This window comes from Macrosteles quadrilineatus, unplaced genomic scaffold (genome assembly GCF_028750875.1).
Source record: "Macrosteles quadrilineatus isolate MER2022 unplaced genomic scaffold, UCM_ALF_1.0 Scaffold_2__2_contigs__length_208266976, whole genome shotgun sequence".
NCBI classification, from domain to species: domain Eukaryota; kingdom Metazoa; phylum Arthropoda; class Insecta; order Hemiptera; family Cicadellidae; genus Macrosteles; species Macrosteles quadrilineatus.
Genome location: NW_026542595.1, coordinates 204,352,010 through 204,373,388, shown reverse-complemented (window position 1 = coordinate 204,373,388; position 21,379 = coordinate 204,352,010). Strand labels below are relative to the sequence as shown.

The following is a 21,379-nucleotide window of genomic DNA, read 5'->3' as shown; positions in this document are numbered from 1 at the left end:
TGTTATTGTTGCAATAATTTGACTTACCAAAATGTTAAACCTGTTATCAATATTAAGAAAAGAGTTCAATTTATGTTATATTTAGAGCAAACTTTTTTAGCCAAGTAGTGCAGGTCATGAGATAGCCTTTACGGTCAACGATTTGAGAATTGGTCATGGACAAACCATGATGTGCCTGTGGGCGTACAGTTCATTGAAACGATGCTGTATGTTTCTTGGCAGCAAAGCTCTATTGACGAGGTTTTCTGACGTTAAAATGTTCACGAAAAAACCACATAAACCCTAGGGTTTAAGAAATGTGGAAAGGAGAATGAGAATTTTAATTTATTTTAAAATGTCGTGTTCGCAATAGGCTACATGTTATAAATATGTTAGAAAATATAGACAATTTTCTCTACAATAGGATATTTTAGTCTGTTTTCGGAAAGTAATTTGATGAAAAAAATTATGTAGTTTGATGTTCAGGGAGATTATTCAGCTGATAACATTTTAGTTCACCTTTTAGCAATATAGAAAAACATCAGCAAAGATTCAAGTTTACAATTTTGTATTTCATACCTTAGTGTTTTATTTTAGTGCACAACTAAATTCAAAGCGCTCTCATATATTAGAAAATCTAGTTTATTCTTATAATATTTCTAGTTGTTGACGTTTTAAAAACTTTATAAACCTTAATTTAAGCCAATAGTACAAACACGAAAAAATAACTGTTACATTCAAGCTCCCATGAAATTACATTTAGGTTATTACTATAATCTATATAATAATAGGCAAGCATGTTTCCTTAAAACTTTTTTGTCTCAGCTCGTATGCATCGCAGGGAAAATCTACGCATACCGTTGGAAAGATATTTTAATGTAGATGTGCAGAATTCATTTATAAATAAGCTCAAAAATAAGCACAAAAAATGAATTTAAAATTTAAAACATTTCACATGGGCCTTATGTTTTGCCATGTTAGTGACGAAATAACAACGAAATATGAACAGAAAATAAAAACAAATGGAAGAAATTACAATCACATGTTTTATTTACAGTGTGGAATGGAAATAGAGAATTCAGTACATTTACATATTTTTGGTAGAGTTTTTGCCCACTGGACGACCTCTAGTTTGTATTATTATAATCGGCAACAAAAGATAGTTGATGTAATTACATACAAGCAATATCTACAATACCTACAATACCTACAAGTAACATATTAAACTAACGTTATAGTTGATAGTTTTTAACTCAACTTACTCAATTACACCTTGCAATGTTAAAAACATATTTGACAAAATTCAAACTAATCTTAATTTTTTATTGGGCAACAACTTGTAAAGAAATTTCAAAATTTGGTCAATATACGAATGAAAATTGAAAATGTATTTTGCACAAATTACCCATCAAAAATATCTTCAATCGTCAAACAAAATAATTAATTGAAATCGTAAGACATTTATCTTACTTTTATAAATTTAAATGGGTTCTGCAAAAGCAATTTTTTAGGTTATTTACGTACACCATCCAATTTACCCCAAACAAACATTTATTATCCTGTTATTATTATCATTATTGTTGTTGTATACTATTTTCATGTTTGGGTTATTTTGATATATGTTTGCTTTTACTTGTATTGTATTTTTATTTTACACCTCTGTTCAAGCTATCATCTAAAGTGTACGAATTATGTATATAATTTACAGAACAGAACTCAGTTGTGGAAATGAATCAACTTAGATGTGATTGAAACAATAGTAAATATGTGTATTTTAATTAAAGGTTTTAATTATATTTGAGTTTAAAACGCGTATTTGGATTTATATAGCAAGATGATGTATGTTTATTTGATACATGCTTAGTAAAGTTACAAGAAATAAAATTAAATTTCGTTCACTCATGCTTGGATTCAAATATAATCTAGACTAGTGGCCTGTAGGGACATAAAATCCTAAAAAGCTCAATAATATCAAACAAATTATTCTAATATTTGAACAAACTAAGAAATATATTATCTATGTGTCAGAATAGATATCCCTGTACGCCATATCTTTTGGGTAAAAAAAAAAACAGTTTGTTGTTTGTCTTTGTTTGCTTTTGTTGGCGTTATTCTCAATCAATCATTTGAATTACTACATAGGTTTAACTCTACTAAAGGTAGCAAACATATAATTGTTTGTGAATAAATACTGGTTTATTAAGGTAGCTTTGGTCTTGTGGTTGATGGTGATAAAAAAAGAGTTCCCTGATTGCAATTTTGGAAATTGTCTTCGTCAAATATGAAAAGGCAAATAAAGGTGCGTTGAGGTAAGCTTAGTTCTTGGCCAAACCCGCTAAATTAGCATCCCTACCCAGTTAGCATTTCTAAGTTTATACTCCTTTTGTTAAGTTTTAACAACATTAGTGTAAAATAAAGGCATCCCATTGACCAAACTTAACCTTAGCCATTTTCTGATCAACATTAAAAACCTACAATTAGTTTAAGTTAATGTGGTGGTATTCCTCAAGGTGCGATTGGCGTTACATATTCTATCAAAGCCTAGCCTATAAACATCGGCTGATTCTTAACTCTTTTGCGAGCAACTGACAGTACCTGTTTAAAATCTCCAAACAATATTGTTTTTCCTCCCATTGGAACTTGTCATAGTACCTACTTAATTAACAAATATATATATTTCCTGTACGAACCTATTCTATCTTTATTCCCAGGTTATTTCCTAAGAGTAGCCATTGAGGTTATTCCACTTCATAAAACATATTGATTAAACATTACAATAAATCTCAAATGTAAAATAAAGAAAGTGTAGAATAAATCTAGAACATATGTCTTAAAATAATACCCCCGCCGCAGCGAACCTGCAGACTAAGCGAATTTCCATTTGCTTTACAGTCTACTTAAAAATATAACATTTATTCCCGATTTAAATAGAATTAGTTTAACAAGTACTTAGGTTTGCTGCATCAGGGAGGTAAAACTGTTTTTTTTATGTTAATAGTTAGTAAGAAATAAAAACATTTTTCAAATTTGATCAAAATATGTTCATAAACAAGCAAACTACAACAGTTTACTTATTCTCCATAAGAATAACATGGGAATTTTAAATTCACAATTTTTTGGAATTTTCTCCGTAACCATTAGGCGCATAATAACGCTTCAATATACTAAATTATTTGTTTTTTTAAGCTCTACAAAATGGTTTGGAAAGAAATTGCTAAATTTTATGTTTTTTGGGTCAAAATGCGAAAAACCTATTTTTACCCCATAAAACCCCCCGTAAACCCCCGTTCCCATGGTCCGATCATGCTGGATCGCGAACTAGTTCGAATAAACGTAGGTTTACACGTTTGTACCGAATTTCATCAAAATCGGATCATTTTTGCTCGAGTTATCGTGCTAACGGACATATATATATATACAGGGTGATCAACTCAAGGAGGCCACCATTGGGATATCGGAAACGGTAAGAATTAGAGGAAACTTTAAACGGGGGACATTCCTTTATTTTTTGTGGCAGTTAAAAATATGATTTTATTTTTTCGAAATTCAGCCGCCATTTTCCAAAATGGCCGCCAACTTTGAAATTTCTTATGAAACACCCTATATTTTATCATGTTTTCGGATAGAACAGGCAATTTAAAAACTTTTTTATTCTTGACATTTTTTCGATAAACCCACTCGTTTGGGAGTTACAGCCTATGGAAAAATGACTTCCGGTGTACCTTTTACATCATGTAGCTCCTAAACAAGTAGGTTTATAGCGAAAATGTGAAAAGTAAATAAGTCAAATAAGTCTTAAAATTGCATCCACATTCCAAAAAGACTATAAAATTCGTTAAAACTATTAATTCTATTATTTCAAAAATTGCGGCCATTTTCCAAAATGGCGGCAAACTTAAAAAGTGGAAAACTGTGTATTTTATGGTCCTTATGGAATGTGGATGCAATATTAAGACTTCTTTGACTTATTTACTCTTCGCATTTTCGCTATAAACCTACTTGTTTAGGAGCTACATGATGTAAAATGTACACCGGAAGTCATTTTTCCATAGGCTGTAACTCCCAAACGAGTGAGTTTATCGAAAAAATGTCAAGAATAAAAAAGTTTTTAAATTGCCTGTTCTATCCGAAAACATGATAAAATATAGGGTGTTACATAAGAAATTTCAAAGTTGGCGGCCATTTTGGAAAATGGCGGCTGAATTTCAAAAAAATAAAATCATATTTTTAACTGCCACAAAAAATAAAGGAATGTCCCCCATTTAAAGTTTCCTCTAATTCTTACCGTTTCCGATATCCCAATGGTGGCCTCCTTGAGTTGATAACCCTGTATACTGTATACAGGGTGATTGATATAAGTGTGCCAGCCGTTTTATTCGCAAACTATAAGAGATATCAAAAAAAGTTAAATGGTAAGTGCCTTGGATTTTTTATTTAAAAAATTGTAGTCAAGTCAAAAAAATTATTTTAGCCGCCATTTTTCCAATATGGCCGCCAACTTGGATTTTTCTTATGGAACATCCTGTATTTTATGATGTATTCTGGTAGAAAATGTGATTTTAAGACGATTTTATTCTTGTGATTTTTTTCATAAACCTAACCGTTTCAAAGATAATAATGGTTAAAGTTTTGAATTTTTTGCATGAGAAAGAGTTTCTATACAGGCCTAAGCAAGCATGCCAGCTGTTTTATTCGAAAACCATTCAAAATTTCACAACTTAAACCATTATTATCTTTAAAACGGTTAGGTTTATGAAAAAAATTACAAGAATAAAATCGTCTTAAAATTACATTTTCGACCAGAATACATCATAAAATACAGGGTGTTCCATAAGAAAAATCAAAGTTGGCGGCCATATTGGAAAAATGGCGGCTAAAATAATTTTTTCGACTTGACTACAATTTTTTAAATAAAAAGTCCAAGGCACTTACCATTTAACTTTTTTTGATATCTCTTATGGTTTTCGAATAAAACTGCTGGCACACTTATATCAATCACCCTGTATATATATATATATATATATATATAAATATATATATATATAAATATATATATATATATATATGAATTTGAACGGATGGTGTTTTTGGTCTCTAGGGACCTCGAAACGAAAAAAAATCGGTCCCGCGTCCAGGTCTTACCATGAGTACTACGGTAATAGCTTATTCCCTATATGGGAAATTCGCTAAAAACAAAGCAGAAGTTTTCCATTTAATCTTGAATAGTTAATTATTTATACAATGTAGTTATTTCATAATTTGAAAAGTTTCAGAGTAAAAAATTTGATTTCTACATTCTATAACGTAGGTAACTAAAAAGTCTTAATTATTATAGGTAACGTCATTTCTGGTTTTATATAGTCATTGCAGAATAATTGACTGGCAAATAAGTAATCCAAATGTTAACATTGCGTACTGGCTTGATGATAAATCACGATCAGCTGTATTGAAGTAAACAAATATCAGCAGTAAATGGCTTCTAATGCTATTCTTTTGGAGAACATTTGACGTAATATCTCGTTTTCTGACAACTTTATGGGAATTCTGCTATTTTTCCCGAGTCCCTGGGGTCAAGACCTTTAATTTAAGACTCCTCCCACTTTTCTGCGACTTATCAGACGTCCACAATTTTCTGGTCAAAATGTTGTCTTACAGAAATACAGAATAAGGATTTTGCAACTAACACGTAACGTAAAATGTCGAGAAACCCAAAATATCAAATCAAGTGAATGATCCTACTAGTACAAAAATATTATAAATCCTCGTAGGCTCTATGTTATAATAAATAGTCAAGTTAATAACCCTTTTCAGAGAGTAATGAATGATGGTTAATTTAATTGCTTTCCACGAAAGTCTCTAGGATTGCCTTACTATTTTTTGTTTTGTTTTACGAACTAAAATTCATACTACAGTTTAATGAAATCGATAAAAAATATAGGTTTGCACTATATTTGTGATTTCATTTTAACTCTTCAATAATCTTAGCAATCGTTTAATCAATTCTGATTAAAATTCATTTATTTCTTGTTTAAAAGAATGGATGCTACGAAGGAAAATACTCGAATCAGGGCCTCGAAAATAAATTTAAACCCCGAATTTGGCAAATTATTGTTGTTCAGTGAGACATTTCATTTTACTGCCGTTTTTGATTTTTTTTTGCATGTTTAACTTAACTGCATTGTAGTGGTTTTGGATGGGTCTTTCGGTCTTTTGGTGTTTTGGAGTGGTTTTGGAAAGTATGTGTCCATTCTTTTTAGTATATTCAGCAAAAACTTCCTTTGACAAATTTTTTTGATTTGATTTCCGCGCGTTTGATTTCACGTCTTATAGAAACAGTTACTTTAACGATAACATTAAAAGCTTTCCTATTCATTAGTCAGGACGATCTTGCTTACGTTGTCAACTTATTCGCTACATACATAACCCATCAAAATTAATATATACAGCTAAGAGAATGGATATTTCGTTTCTTCTGTAATATGTGTTACGCTGAACCTGTAACATTACTGACCATAACCAGACAGTTTGAACATTATACGAATCTCTTCTACGGATGATAAGGAACCACACATTTTATTCCACCTTAGTCAATACGGCGCACTTCAGATATCACATAGGTACGTTGCTGCCAAGCCCTTCTCGAGTTTGCACTTATACTCACATATTTGAACATGGTCGGAACCTCGAAGTAACCTTCTCTGCGATCCGTGACGACGGCGAAGGGCGGAGCACTGATGTTCCTCAGGGTGCGAGTCCCCGCGAGGATGACGATGGCGGAGAGCGTCACGGCGAGCACCAGGTCTACGCCCAGACCGGTGTAGAGGTCCAACAACTTAAAGGCGCCTCGCCACGAGTTGACGCAACAAAACCCGAACACCGCGGTGTACAAGCGAGAACACAGGTAATACAGGAGGCGGTGACGATCCGGGTGGAGGACAGCGGCAAGAGAGGTTTGACCTAGAGTCAAGATAAGGATTCCGCCCAGTCCGGCACCTAAGGAGACAAATCCACTTCTACCAGGGTCATCGGGGTACACATAGACGTCCATGAGACCCCATGTCCCCCTCCAGTAGCCGACGACCAGGGTGGTGATGACGAGGGTGGACAAGAGGGTGTCCAGGAGGGTGAGGAAGGCGTAGTGGACGGCGTTGTGCCCCCGGAGGCCGTCGGTGATGCCCGCCGTGGAGCCACGCATCGTTCTGGCGGATCCCCACTACCAGCACAGGACATCAGGAGTGGTTCTCGCACGCACACACACAGGACATCTGTCCTCGGGCCACTCAGTCGGGGAAACACTCAGCAATTGTAATGTTGGTAGAATAAATGTATGACTGTCGAAGAGTGATTGGAATACTTCTTGATCATGAGACACGGATAATATTGGGCTTCTAATAAATAACCATAACCAATCTGGAGAGAGCAAAGGCAGTAACGTACCAATCATTTGGCTTATGAGAATTCGGTCAAGAACAGATGGGTCCAATTTCAAACTAATACTGACTTAGCTTAGGATCGAACCAGCGACATTGCGATTGTTGGGTGAGCACTTGAATGTTCTTGTAATCCGTCGCCACCAGTTTGATCGGAAGAAAGAGTCTTTGAATGCTCCAAAAATAATTTCAGGTGACATAGATTGAGGTTCTTGTAAATTTTCATAATCAATCTGCGGAGAACAATATGCACTGGATGCAACAGCAGTTCTATTACAAAACGTGTAATAGAACTTGTGTTGAATAAAACGTGTGCTTTTTTTGACGGGTTGAAAGTAAACCAAGATGGGTGTGTATGTAATCGTTCTTAAGAATCAACTTGTCTTAGAGGGTAACAAAGCTATTCAATGCAGCTTAACTGCAATAATCTTATTCAATCTCATTTGAGCTAAATCTGCCCAATTATTTAACAACTAATTGGCAATGCTATAACGCTTGTCTGTGCTGTAAACGTTCTATTGTACATCCGAGTAATCAGTTAACCACGATAAAAATCAAAGCTCATAAAAAACACGTTGGCAAAACTGATTGTGCTGTTGAACATGTGGTTAAAATTGTAAACAATTCGATTGACAAACTATTTGATTTGTTAACAAAAACAATACGAGTTAATATGTCAAAACTCTCAAACGTACTTAAAAATAGTCAACGATTAAAACTAATGATTCTACAATCGCTTAGCCGAAAGAATATTCAAAGCACTTCTACTTTACCACTGTTACTTTCTTCGAGAAATTGTCAACCGTTTGGTTCACAATGTCACAAACCCCAAAGTCGGAAAATGTCTCAAGAAACTTCTGGAATTTTCAACACCGAGGTTTATTTACGTCTTCAATCTTGCAAACATCACCTACACCAAGACATCAGGATAATCAGTGTAAGTAACACTTTATTATGATAACCATCGTATAAGGTTGATCCATTATACATATTAGGTTGGTGCTATTGGAAAGGACTGAGGAGGTCAAACTTTGAGCTTGACTATTTTCGTAAAATTTCAGCAAGTTAAAAGACCACTGATTATGTTTTATATCATTTTCAGCTCTTGGGTGTTTCAGAAACTTTGTTGTTTATTTTGCGGGCGTTACTGTCTTTGTGGGCCTTTGTCAGAGTACAATCAAGCATACTCTCTTACAGGTTTATCAAGCCAAGCCTGTGGATCATCTAAGTTGGTTTCTATTCCAGATTTCTATATATGGCTTGAGCTACTTTTTGTGCTTGCACTTTTTGTACTTCGTGTAACTGTGTATTTTCCACATGAGCGTTACATGTCCACGCATATCAGAGTAATAGAAGCATGTTTTATATGATAAAACACAACTCTGTTGTCTTTTATCAAGTTGATACAACCTTGCAGCATTTACTTGTTCTTTGATACAATTTACGTATATAATAGCTTCTCTCAAGAGTTGAGTATAATTAGTTATCAAGAACGCACAGCAGCAATAAGGCTTCCACTTGAAATATCTGTAAGATAAATGCCGCTTAGCCTTGCTTAGAGTTTTACCACTTACCTAATAGTTATCAATGTTGTAATTACAAAAGACCTACACATTGTCCTAACCTCGAAGGTAGTTTGGATGTATTCGCTAAAGCAAAAGCTGTTGGCCAGGGACAAATTTACACAGACCATCACACTCCATTCTACCTTTGACTTTTAGACGGGCATAGGTGGACGGAATCTTTATGAACCAGCTGTGTTTAATATTGAATGCAAGAAGGCCTAGAACATATTTTGAATAAGCCACTCGTGGATCTTACTCGTTTTCAAATTTTAGTCTTCATCCCTACTGAACACTTAGTTTATACTGATATTTGTACATGACATAAAAGATCATAGTTGACAGCTTGAACTTAATATTTACTTGGATTAAATGTCATATCCAACATTGATAGAAGCACACTCTGCCTAAATTTAACTACGGTACGTTTTATTTTAATTCTATAACTAGCTACATCCATTGACTATACAACTCTCTATTCAGATTAAAATACGTAGACAAGTTCTGTTACTGTTTTAATATAGTGAATTATTTGGTGTTGTGCTGTAAACTGCATTGGTTGGATTTTAATTATCAAAAGTGGTTATTTAGTGGTGGAGCATAATATATTTATATTATTTTTTTACTCGCGGAATTGTGTACTCAAATGATTATTTTACACCAATCACAATCGACGATTAATCTCAGAAGTCTATGAATAACTCGCAACGCGTGAATACCTTGTAATTCAACTACAATCGAAGATAAGAGGAATCGTTAATCCTTAATTAATTATTTATCTAATCAAACACGCGAATAAGAAATCGTGAGTTAGGGACGTTTAAACAACAAAGTTTCTTTTGTAGTAATCTAAGATATTCTTGTAGTAAAATATTTAGATGAGAGCTCAAGAGAAGTAATGTTCCATAGATTTTACAGTTAAGTTGTTTTTCAATAATAGGGGTTTTTCAATCCATAAAAATTAAAATTTTTAGTTTAACTTGTTTAAATGTTTATCTACTAATACTAATACTAGTGTTATATACTTAACTCAAAACAATAACATATTGAGTAATTTAAGTACGTATTTCCCTCTGCTAACATCATTGATTAATGCAATTACATTATGATCTATATTAACTGCGACAAAATAACTAATAAGATTCAAAGGACTGACAGATTAATTTCTGAAGTCATATTCCATTGTAACAGTTTGATTAAAGCTACTTGTGATCAATATAAATGTATTCAATAAATAATAATAACACTTAAAAATAAAAATAAAAAATAAATACAAATTCCAAAATTAGTTTCTAATAGTCCTCTCTGAATTGTCCTCTATGATTCATTTCTAACAGGATGTGTTAAATTAAAATATCGCTTCATAGTTCTTCAAAAAATACAACTTCACTATTAACAATACCCCCGCCGCAGTAAACCTGCCGACTAAGCGAATTTCCATTTGTCTGAATTGATTTTCAGTTAAATATATTTTAATAACATTAGGTTTAACAAGTACCTAGGTTTGCTGCTACAAGGAAACTAATAAAGTGTGTTTTTGAGTAAAATATTGATAGCTTAGTACAAAATAAATAAATTTGCCAAGTTTGATCAAAATATATCCATAAACAAGCAAACTACAACATTTGACAATATTCTCCATAAGAATAACATGGGAATTTTAAATTTACAATTTTTTTTATTTTCTCCGTTACTAATAATCGAACAAAAATACTTTTATATACTAAGTTATTTGTTTTTTTAAGCTATTTAAAAAGGTCTAAAGAGAAATCGGGAAATTTTGTGTTTTGAGGGTCAAAAGTGAGAAAAACCAATTTTTACCCCATAAAACCCCCCGTAAAGCCCCGTTCCCATGGTCCGATCATGCTGGTTCGCGAACTCATTCAAGTTTATCCCGCTTTACACCTTTAAACCAAGTTTCATCAAAATCGGACAAAAATTACTCAAGTTATCGCGTTCACGGACGTATATATATATAAGTCTATATATATATATATATACATATATAAAAATTTGAACGAATGGTGTTTTTGGCCTCTGGGGACATCAAAATGAAAAAGTAAATCGGTCCCGGGTCTAGGTCTTACCGTGCCACCTACGGTAATAGCTACTTCCCTATAGGGAAATTCGCTAAAATGGTGAACGAATGTTTCGTTCAATGCGATTATATTATTACGCCCTCTTGGCTCAATTTTACAGACTCGTATCCAGAAAATTCTAGTTGTTCCCAATTCAAACGTTCACGACGCACACAACAATAGATCAGCTGGTCAGTGGATGTCAGCTGATATTATAGATCAGCTGGCTTGTTTGGCGCCATAACCTCAGTATCAGCTGTGGAAGATTCCCGCTAAGGGCAAAGGTGGTAGAACCCCAAAATTATAAACATTCGTTATTATGATGCAATGTTCTGTTCGGCTGTATAACGAATACGGGTTTTTACAGCGAGTTATCAAGGACAGAACTTGATTAAGCTGTTTTTCTTCTTTAGTTCTTCTATTGAAATAAAGTTGCCTTAATTGTTTTTAATGCTAACTGAAGTATTTTGTAGCAAACAGAACTTGTGTAGAGTATGTTTTTATAACTATGTAGCTGAATATAAGAAAAATACCCCTCCGCTGCAAACCTGCTGACTTAGCGAATTTCCATATACCGGATTGGATTTCCACTGAAATATTCCTTTACACATGATTATTTATTCCTTAGGCTATTTATAAACAATTTTAGGTTTAGTGATTACTTAGGCTTGCTACCCTAAGAAATGTCAAAAGTGTGGTTATTTTATCAAAATGTTAATAGCTTCGTATAAAATATGGTATATTTCATAACATTAGAACGTGAGTCGTTACATATTTTGGGACTATGTTTAAAGTGCGAGATTTGTCAAACTTTTGTAAGTTACTTTTTGATGCACTACAAAGGCTAATTATTTTTTAATTCACAATAGACATTGGAATATTTTTATTACAGTTGGGAACATTTAAAACTATTAGAATTTTTTAGTTTAGGTCTTCTAATTAAAGTTCTAATTTACTTTGATTTTACACTTGTTGCAAATCGGAACAGTTGATGAAACAGTAACAAATGTTGTTTTATGTCGGCAAAATCCAAAAAAGTTAGTAAACATTACTTTTGCATAGTAAGCATTCTTTTGCGTATTAAACTATGTAGTAATGAATTTTCCCAGTTGATAAACATAAAACGGAAACAGGTAATTTCACAGTAGCGAAAATTGAGTTTTTGTCTACTGGCGACCACGTTGTATTACTTACCATTGAATGCCAATTTTAGAACGAAATAATTAATCATTTAGTGCTTTAATTGATTTAAAAGCATTCAGTATTTTTACTACATTTAATAAACCAAACTCGATTCTTACTTCCTAGAACTATCAATTAATGTTAGCCTGTTTTGTACCTGGCGAACCTTTCTGATGCCTTATTGAATTATTTGCAAAACAATTAGATGTTCATTGTCATTCAAATTGATCAAAACTGTAGTCTATAAAGACCTCTCTAGTTATCTCTATAGTTTTTAATATTGGCCATCCACTTGAAAAGGTATGCCTTCATTTATACGTTAGGAGATCTTAAAACGAAACATAAATCATCATTACATACCAACAGTTCATAATGTACTAAGTTACAAAAACCACATTATTATTTTAATGTAATGATTGACAGTATTCATTTTACAATAAGATTAATTATTTCAATATTGACTCGGTTGATCAATTGTTTTCAAAACGACCACCTATAATTTGAAGACACTAGTTTAATATTAATTTATCAATTAGTTGGTTTGGAATCCGGATTCACGATTCTATATCACAGAAAATACTCTCAACGGTCAAGTAATTTCATAAAAGAAGATTGATTAAGTGGAGGTTTTTACATTGAAAGTATATTTTTCAATGTAACTGTTGTCTGTGTCCATGAATGTATGCCAGTTTGTTTTGATTTATCCTCAAAATTTGTCAAGAAAACACACGACCTACGACCACACTGCAAAGTGGTTGATTGTCAAAGATGGTCCTCCACCAAACAACTGTCCCAGGCTAAAAATCCAACTTTGTTGGTGGCATGATATGAGTATACAAAATTCAAAGAGTAGCCTACTTTTTATTCTGTGCCCCGTGCGTTATCGCTGAAGTCATCTTTATGGGGAATAAATTAATTGCGGTAGAGTGATTGTCTGTGGTTACACATTTATTTAACAAGGCACACGTGGTTTTTTGTTTTGATATTCTAACAAATAAGGCATTGTCAAGCAAAGTGTTGATGTGATTTGATTTTTCGAACAACATTATATGGTTGAAAACAAGTTGGATTAATTCTGAAGTTTTGCTATGCCAGGGACAGTTTTTTGAATAATACAATTAAATCCATCACACAAAAGTAGCAATTTATATTTGCCAAAATTCTTTGAGGAGGTTTATTAGTTTTTATAACTAAAGTTAATAGAAATATTTTTTAAGTTGGCAAAACCCGATCATTATGGTAATCATCTTGGTAATCTTAGTCTAGTTTACATTTTTACATAATGCCCAAATAGTAGTCTTTACATTTTGTTAGTCTTTGCATTGACTATGGATCGGGATCATTATTGCCATTCTTATGTAGACTAATAGTTCTTATAGAACGAAAAACGAATTTAAAAAGATCAGAAGTAGCACAACTCAAAAAGAGCTAAAGAAACTGTATTATCTTTGATAAAAGAAATAGATAATTGGTTCATATGGATAATTGTATTTCACTATATAAAGTCAATGGTTAAAGCGAAAGTATAATCTACATACACATATTAAAGTGTAGGGGTAGTGCATTGGACAAAATTAAAATCCTAAAATATAACTGTGACAGCACAACAAAATCCAAATGTGAAACTAATTGCAATCCAGTATATTTAGTTTAATCACTGAGGTTTACTAATAGATCTCTATCTGGTCTTCGTCATTGCATGGAGTTATGCAATGTCATTATAATGATCCAGATATAAATACATCGAGAATCAGTCTTACATAAGCGTTATATAAAGAGTTTGGAAAAATTAAGTTCGTAGAGGCCAACGATAAGACTACAAGGAAATGAATGAGATACAATCAAGAATTGTTGGAACAATCGAGAATGTAGATTTTGCTTCTTCGTCTTTTTTGTTTGCTAATTCACTACAACATCTTTGTTACGGTAACTTACTTCGCTAACGTGCCCTGGGTAGGCTAATCATTAATTGCTGTGTTTTGGAAAACAAATCTTGGAATGTTAGAAGGGTAAAAATAAGTATATGATTAAGAATATGTTTTCAAACTATGTTTCTTTCCAAGTATTTTTGTCTTATTACAATTTGACCAATTTAGTCAATTTGGTTTTAGACAATTATTTTCAATAGTAAGAAAATACAAGCAAGAAAACAATACAAGACGAGCTTTTTGAACTGATTTTATCAGAGTATTTTTTATGATTGATTCCACAAAAAAATGTATATTTCATCACTAGGGCGCAAAGTGCCTCTTTTCAACCCGAGCTCGTGTTTCACGACCGATTTGTGTAACGAGTAGGCGAAGTTGCACACGGAACGTTTCTCGAGTGCAGCAAAGGCAGTTTGCACACGTGTTACAATGTAAAACACGTTTTTAGGTTAGGTTAAATTCAAAAATTGAACCCGATTGAACGAAATGGGAAACGCTGCACCAGCTGATCGTAGTAGTAATATCTGTGTTGCCAACCTATTTCCAAGCGTACACGGATTACGTGCATAATAAATACCCCCGCCGCAGCAAACCTGCAGACTAAGCGAATTTCCATTAACCTGATTGGATTTACACTAAAATTCCTCCATAAAAATATCACATTTATTTCCTATTTAAATAGAATAAGTTTAACGAGTACTTAGGTTTGCTGCAACAGGGAGGATAAAAAAGATTTTTTTTAAATTAATAATAGTTTAGTAAGAAATAAAAGTATTTTCCAAAATCGATCAAAATATGTTCATAGTAAGCAAACTACAACGGTTGACTTATTATCCATAAGAATAACATGGGAATTTCAAAATTACAATTTTTTTGAATTTTCTCCGTAACAAATAGGCGCATAATAACACTTCAATATACTAAATTATTTGTTTTTTTAAGCTCTACAAAATGGTTTAAAAAGAAATTGTGAAATTTCGTGTTTTTAGGGTAAAAAATGGGAAAAACCTATTTTTACCCCATAAAACCCCCCATAAACCCCCGTTCCCATAGTCCGATCATGCTGGTTCGCGAACTCATTCAAGTTTATCTCACCTTACACCTTCAAACAAAATTTTATCAAAATCGAACAAAAATTACTCAAGTTATCGTGCGGATGGACACATATATATATCTCTCTATATATCTTCTAATATATAAAATTCTCGTGTCACAGTGTTTGTCTGCAAACTCCTCCGGAACGACTTCACCGATCGTTATGAAATTTGGTGTGTAAATTCTGTAGGTATGCGAATCGGATGTAAACTATTTCCCGTTTCGAAATTCTTAAAAGGGCTCCGCCCCAGTGGCTCTGGAGTTTCCCATGTTAACCTTATGAGAAATGGAATTAATGAAACTTAACAGCTGTGTCAATTAAACAAGTTGGTTCTGTTCTATGATGTTCAATAGCATTAAAGTTACAAGGATTACCAACAGGGTGCAGCACTATTATTTCTTTTACATTTATGACAACAGCTAATTTGCAACCAAAAGGTGAGTGAGCGTAGCGAACGAGCTTCAACCTGGAGGCGAGTGAGCGTAGCGAACGAGCTAACCTGAAGGCAAGTGAGCGCAGCGAACGAGCTCCAACCTAAAGGTGAGTGAGCGTAGCGAACGAGCTCCAACCCAAAGGTGAGTGAGCGTAGCGAACGAACTTCAACCAGGACGTGATTGAGCGATGCGAACGAGAGAGGCGAGTGAGCGTAGCGAACGAGCTCCAACCCAAAGGTGAGTGAGCGTAGCGAACGAACTTCAACCAGGACGTGATTGAGCGATGCGAACGAGATCATCTTGAAAATTAAACGTAACGGTACTTTCTTTCCATCGGTCTGTCTTAGGGGAAACCTATAACTTAGGCGATACGAAGTTCGCCGGGTCAGCTAGTAGATATATAAAAATTTGAACGAATGGTGTTTTTGGCCTCTGGGGACATCAAAATGAAAAAGTAAATCGGTCCCGGGCTTAGGTCTTACCATGAGACCTACGGTAATAGCTACTTCCCTATAGGGAAATTCGCTAAAAGCATGCTGTTTTCTGTTGTCTGTTGTTTGGTTTGAATACTGGTGTGCGCCAAAGTAAAAACTGTGCACCAAAGTAAGTCTTACTATACTATAATCTGTGCAAGGAAGCCCACTTTATCGGGTGATTGTAGGAAAATGAATATTGCAACGAACTATATTTTTGTCATACAATTATTCAACAAACCAAGCTAGAAAACTGAAATACTCTTCAAGTAAAGATAACAACGACTCAACGACTTTCAACTTGTTTTCAATTTTGTTATTACAAATAAGCAGTTGTTTAGTTAGTGATTGAATCATTTCGTCCATTACGATTGTGTTAGTACATTATACTAGCGATATGTCTAACTAACTATTGACAAGAATGCAACAATAATCTACGACGATGTAAACAATCGATACGTGCGGTTGGGTACTTTCCTGTTAAAGGGAACATTCATTATTATCGATGATTTATTTTCGATATATCGATATTTTTGTTTTACTTCACGATTGGTATTCCTTCTGTTTTAATATCTTCAAACGCATTTAAATTACAAATTAACTAACCTTGCTTAGGCAAAAATAATAGCCAATATATTGGATTAGGACATGAAAATATTCTAAACTAACCTAACATAACTAACCAAACCTGCTGTATAGGCTAAGTTACCGTTTCAAAATTCCATTTGGTAACAGAAAAGGCATATGGGGAATAGGATATCAAACGGAATTTTGAAATGTTACAGCAAGTTTGGTTGGTTAGGTTAGTTTAGAACAGTTTCATTTCAATATAATTTTTTTTATTGTTTGTTGATACTGAACAATATTTATTTACTGTATCCTATATCGTACTTGGCAGCTGATATGTTTCAATTTGTTACTATCAATATATCGGATGGAAAACAAAAATATCGATATATCGAAAATAAATCATCGATAATAATGAATGTTCCCTTTAACAGGAAAGTAACGTCCTGCGGTTGCTTAAAATCGAAGTTTACAGCAGCTGACTTTTAGAACCTAGTTAGCGAGTAAAATAACTATAGTTCGGCCGCTTAGAAAGCGACCTCCTCCAGCATTGGTTTAGCATTAGCGCGCAGGTCGTTTTCTAAGCGGCCGAACTATATAGACCTAGACCCGCAACGCGTGTTAAAATTAGCTGCATTTGCTGCAGTTGGCGAAAAAGATTTAGGACTGTTTGTCAAAAGGGAGGAGGTGAAAACATAAAACAAATGTGAGAGAAGGTTTTCGAACTAGACTTGTTTCAGAGCACTTCTCAATTCTACATTCGCTCCAAATGTGTTTATTAGAAGTAAGGAAACAAGCTAGGGAAGAATGCAGGAGAATGGTTTTAAACCGCATTTTTTAAAGTGTTTCCCTTTTCTGCAATAGCTTTAAACATTAAAACCGATTTATATATACACACCAAACAAACAATCAAACAATCATACGATAGAAGAGACCCTTTTTAACTAGATATTTCGATTGTTTATCTGTTCTTCATTGGCTTACTCAACTGAACCAAATTATTCAAACATTTTTGTCGCAAAGAAATAACTTAAGCTTAGAACACTCGAGGTAAATTAACCACTCAGTATAGAGTGAAATGTACGACTTTAGATTGTTTATTTATAGAAAGGTAAACACTATTTCCTCCACGTGTGGTTGCAAATCACAGAATTAAACTTCGCCAATTAAAACCTTCTAATACGGTACGGAAATAACTCGTGGATAGCACTCGTTCTCCGCGCACTAGACATATACATACTCTATATACAAGAGATGTACTCGTGTTGGAGATCAGTCCAAACGCAATGCATAACTGTGATTTCACAGTGGTTGAGAGATATTTTCTCAGAATGTTGTAGATTTAATATCTGTTAACAATAAACTAGTTTCAAACATGAGTGGTTGAATCCGCGAAACATGTAATTTAATTACAAATTGTGAATGTGTATTTGGCTGGTTAAATCTCAACATAAGTATATTGTTTTATGAAAATTACCAGTTTTGTGTCAAAAAGTGTGATTTATTTTAGAATTTCGTGAAATGCTACTCAGTCACGTTGGAAATTTTATACTTCGTTGATTTCGATCAAAAGTGTATTGTAACATCACATTGCAACTCTGATGTTATATTACTGGAAAGTATTACAGTATATGAAACGTTATTATAGTAAGAGGAGTGTGTGTTTTTCTTATTATTTTTGATTGCTAACTAATGAGGTGTATCAGCAAAAACAAGCACTGAATTCAAAACGAACAACTAATACGAAACACAACAAAGGATTATCTCAAAGAATATTACAGTTGTCAGCTTTTGGTTCATAATACAATTTGTTCAATACTTTCCCTGGTAAATACTGTTTTTAGAACATTTTCATACTGGTTTAAGATTATTAGGCTATCCTGAAGCTCATTGTACTTCATAGGAATATGTTTATGCATACTTGTCCACTTGGGGACTAAATTCTTAACTGTCATGTTTACAAACATGTTAATGTATTTATTTCTGTGTCGAATATTACAATACCGGTACATAGGTCTAACGTATTGTCTTATCAGTGACGTAGCCAGGATTTCAAAATAGGGGGTGTCGACCGACTGGGGGGGCCTAGGTAAAAGGGGGGTCCGAGAAAAATTTTAAAAATATAGGCCCTAAAACGGTATTTTTTTTAGCTCTCTAGGCATTGAAAAAAATCAACCCCAACGTCAATACAGTATGATTATATAATTTTACATTGAATTTAACCAAAAAATATTATATTTAAGATTGGAAGGGGGGGTCCAGACCCCCCAGGACCCCACCCTGTCTTCGTCACTGGTCTTATAAGTGTGCAGTTAACTATTGGTGGTTAATTTAAACATTTTACTTACTATAAACCTTGGGACTATAAAACTACTATGAGTATGCATGCAGTCTTAAAACAAATAAAAAAAACTACTTTATTTGCTATTTTCAATCTTAGGATGTAATTTGATTCTTTGAGCCCCTTATTCACAATCGTGCATTAAAACTATTCGATGCAAACTAGCAAAGAAGAGCAAGTAATTCACTCACCGAGATATTGAACATGGTCGGAAACACGAAGACATCCTCGGCCTTGAAGTCCAACGCGATGCAGAAGGGAGGTGCCAATGTGTTGCCGAAGAGGCGAAACACGAACAGAACCACAGTGGAAGGTACAGTCCACAAGAGAAGGTTAGGGACGTCCTCGCAGGCGGTACAGTCCTCCAGGAGGGCCCAGGTGGAGCGCCACTGCATGGCGCAGCACACGGCGAACACGTAGATGTAGCAGCGAGAAGCCAGAGTGTACTTCAGCCCGGTGTGTTGGAAATACTCCACAAAAGCTTCCCGCAGGAGAGCGAAGACCAGGTGGAGAGCCCCGGACACCCACAGGGTCCACCAGAGCGGGAAGGACTCCCGGTATGCCTCCATGAACTCCCATGTCCCCCGCCAGAAGCCGACGACACACGGACCCACCACCAGACTGGAGAGCAGAACGTCCAGCACGGCTAGGAACCACATTCTCAAACATCATTCGCTCACTGTCAGCTCGGCATGACTGAGCGAGACTGTGATAGTGTTATCAGCGTCACATGGCGGCGCTACAGCTACAACATAGAGTACACGTCTTGTGTTGGGCTACTTGGGGGAAACGGGATACGGGGGAATAGGTCATGTCACGATACAATACAGTATAGGGAAGGCGATGGAGCATGACAGAATGGTACATAGAGCAACCAAGTGTGTGGTACAGAATACGGCGTGTGTCACGAAACTCAACAGAGAAACCTCGTAACTTATTTTCCGATCGCGCGATCTTCACAAAAGGGTCTGATGCATCGGAATGCACTTTTGACGATTGATTCTCGATACTGATAGGCCTACCAACGTATAAGTATCGGTGGTGTCGAGTATTGGTTTCTAGACAACAAATCCCTAATAAATGTATCAATAAATTTCGTGGGGGGCGGCCCCATTGGTCCCCTCCCTGAAAACGCCACTGCTCGTAAGCGGTAAAGGATAATACGTTAGTGTCACGATTCATCATAAAATAGCAGTACATGTGGTACAGGAGATTTTGTCATAATCACGAAACATTTACAACCTCATGCGGTACAGGAGAATATCTTTGTCACGAAACGAAACTATACATAACTCATACGGTACAGGACAATACGTCATGTTTCGCGATACCTAACGTATGTATTCGAAAAAGAGGATACGGAACACGATTGAGTTTACATTGTACTTGTACAGGAAAATATGATTGACGCACGTCATGTAAAGTAATAAAATACAGCACAGAAGTGGAAGAGTTGCGACGTGCTACATGGGATGGGTTTTTAATTGAAATAGAATGTTTTAAAGCTACTAATGGAACCTCGATAGCAAGACCCTCGATAACAAGGGTCTTTTTTTAAATCCCGATGGATTTATTTTACCCCTAGTCACATGTTATTGCAAACCTCGATAAGAAGTCAATCTTTATGTAAGTATTTAATAATCCCTATGAGCACCTTGTTATCGAGGTTTTACACATGTAAAATCGAATCCGTAATTCCAGAGCAAACGCAACGTGTTATTTAAGGTAGCCAGAAATAGGTATTTTAATTTGTATTCCTTTGACCTATTAAAACATGATTAAAGATACATAGCTGAAACCCCAAATTGCATACGCTAATTTGTTTTCCCGATGTTTAAAACCCGATTGTTAGAAGCGGTAATACTAGCTTATGCTACATTTTTGCTTCTCTACAATAACTCTTCGCTATAAGGGGTCGTTGATTCCCTTAAAAACATGATTATAATTTTGTATTTTAAAACAGAAAATCAATATTTTATTTTGTACTTCATCTCTTATCATTGTGGACACATTTTAAATAGAACAAAACATCACATTGTTGGGTTCATTTGGAAAACTGGCTTGCGTTTTAAAAGTAAGGAAAACTATGAAATTAATGAGTCACAGACTTCTCTTTCGGGAGGTCAACGAACTCAACTATATTAGGATACGAACATACATGGTGACTGATGCAAAACGATAATGATGGTGATACAGTGAAGCTTAAGACCAAACAAATCAAAGATAGTAATAAACTGTGTGTGGGCCTGACACAACTAAATCGTTATAGCTGATTGGTAAATACTGTATTGTTTGTAGTTTGGAAAGTC

The 21,379-nt window shown here is 34.5% G+C and overlaps 1 protein-coding gene across 2 annotated transcripts in view; it reads right to left on the bottom strand.

Moving 5' to 3' along the window:
- The window catches only part of LOC128987359 (uncharacterized), a 34,020-nt gene that overhangs the window by 10,625 nt on the left and 2,016 nt on the right, over nucleotides 1-21,379 (bottom strand). Inside the window, exon 2 of one of the 2 annotated variants that reach the window (XM_054408165.1) lies at nucleotides 19,262-19,815. In XM_054408165.1, the coding sequence (XP_054264140.1) occupies nucleotides 19,262-19,729 (468 nt within the window). In that variant the 5' untranslated portion in view covers nucleotides 19,730-19,815. Of the gene's footprint in view, nucleotides 1-6,640; nucleotides 7,248-19,261; nucleotides 19,816-21,379 lie in introns of those variants that run through there. The other variant, XM_054408164.1, reaches the window with a different exon arrangement.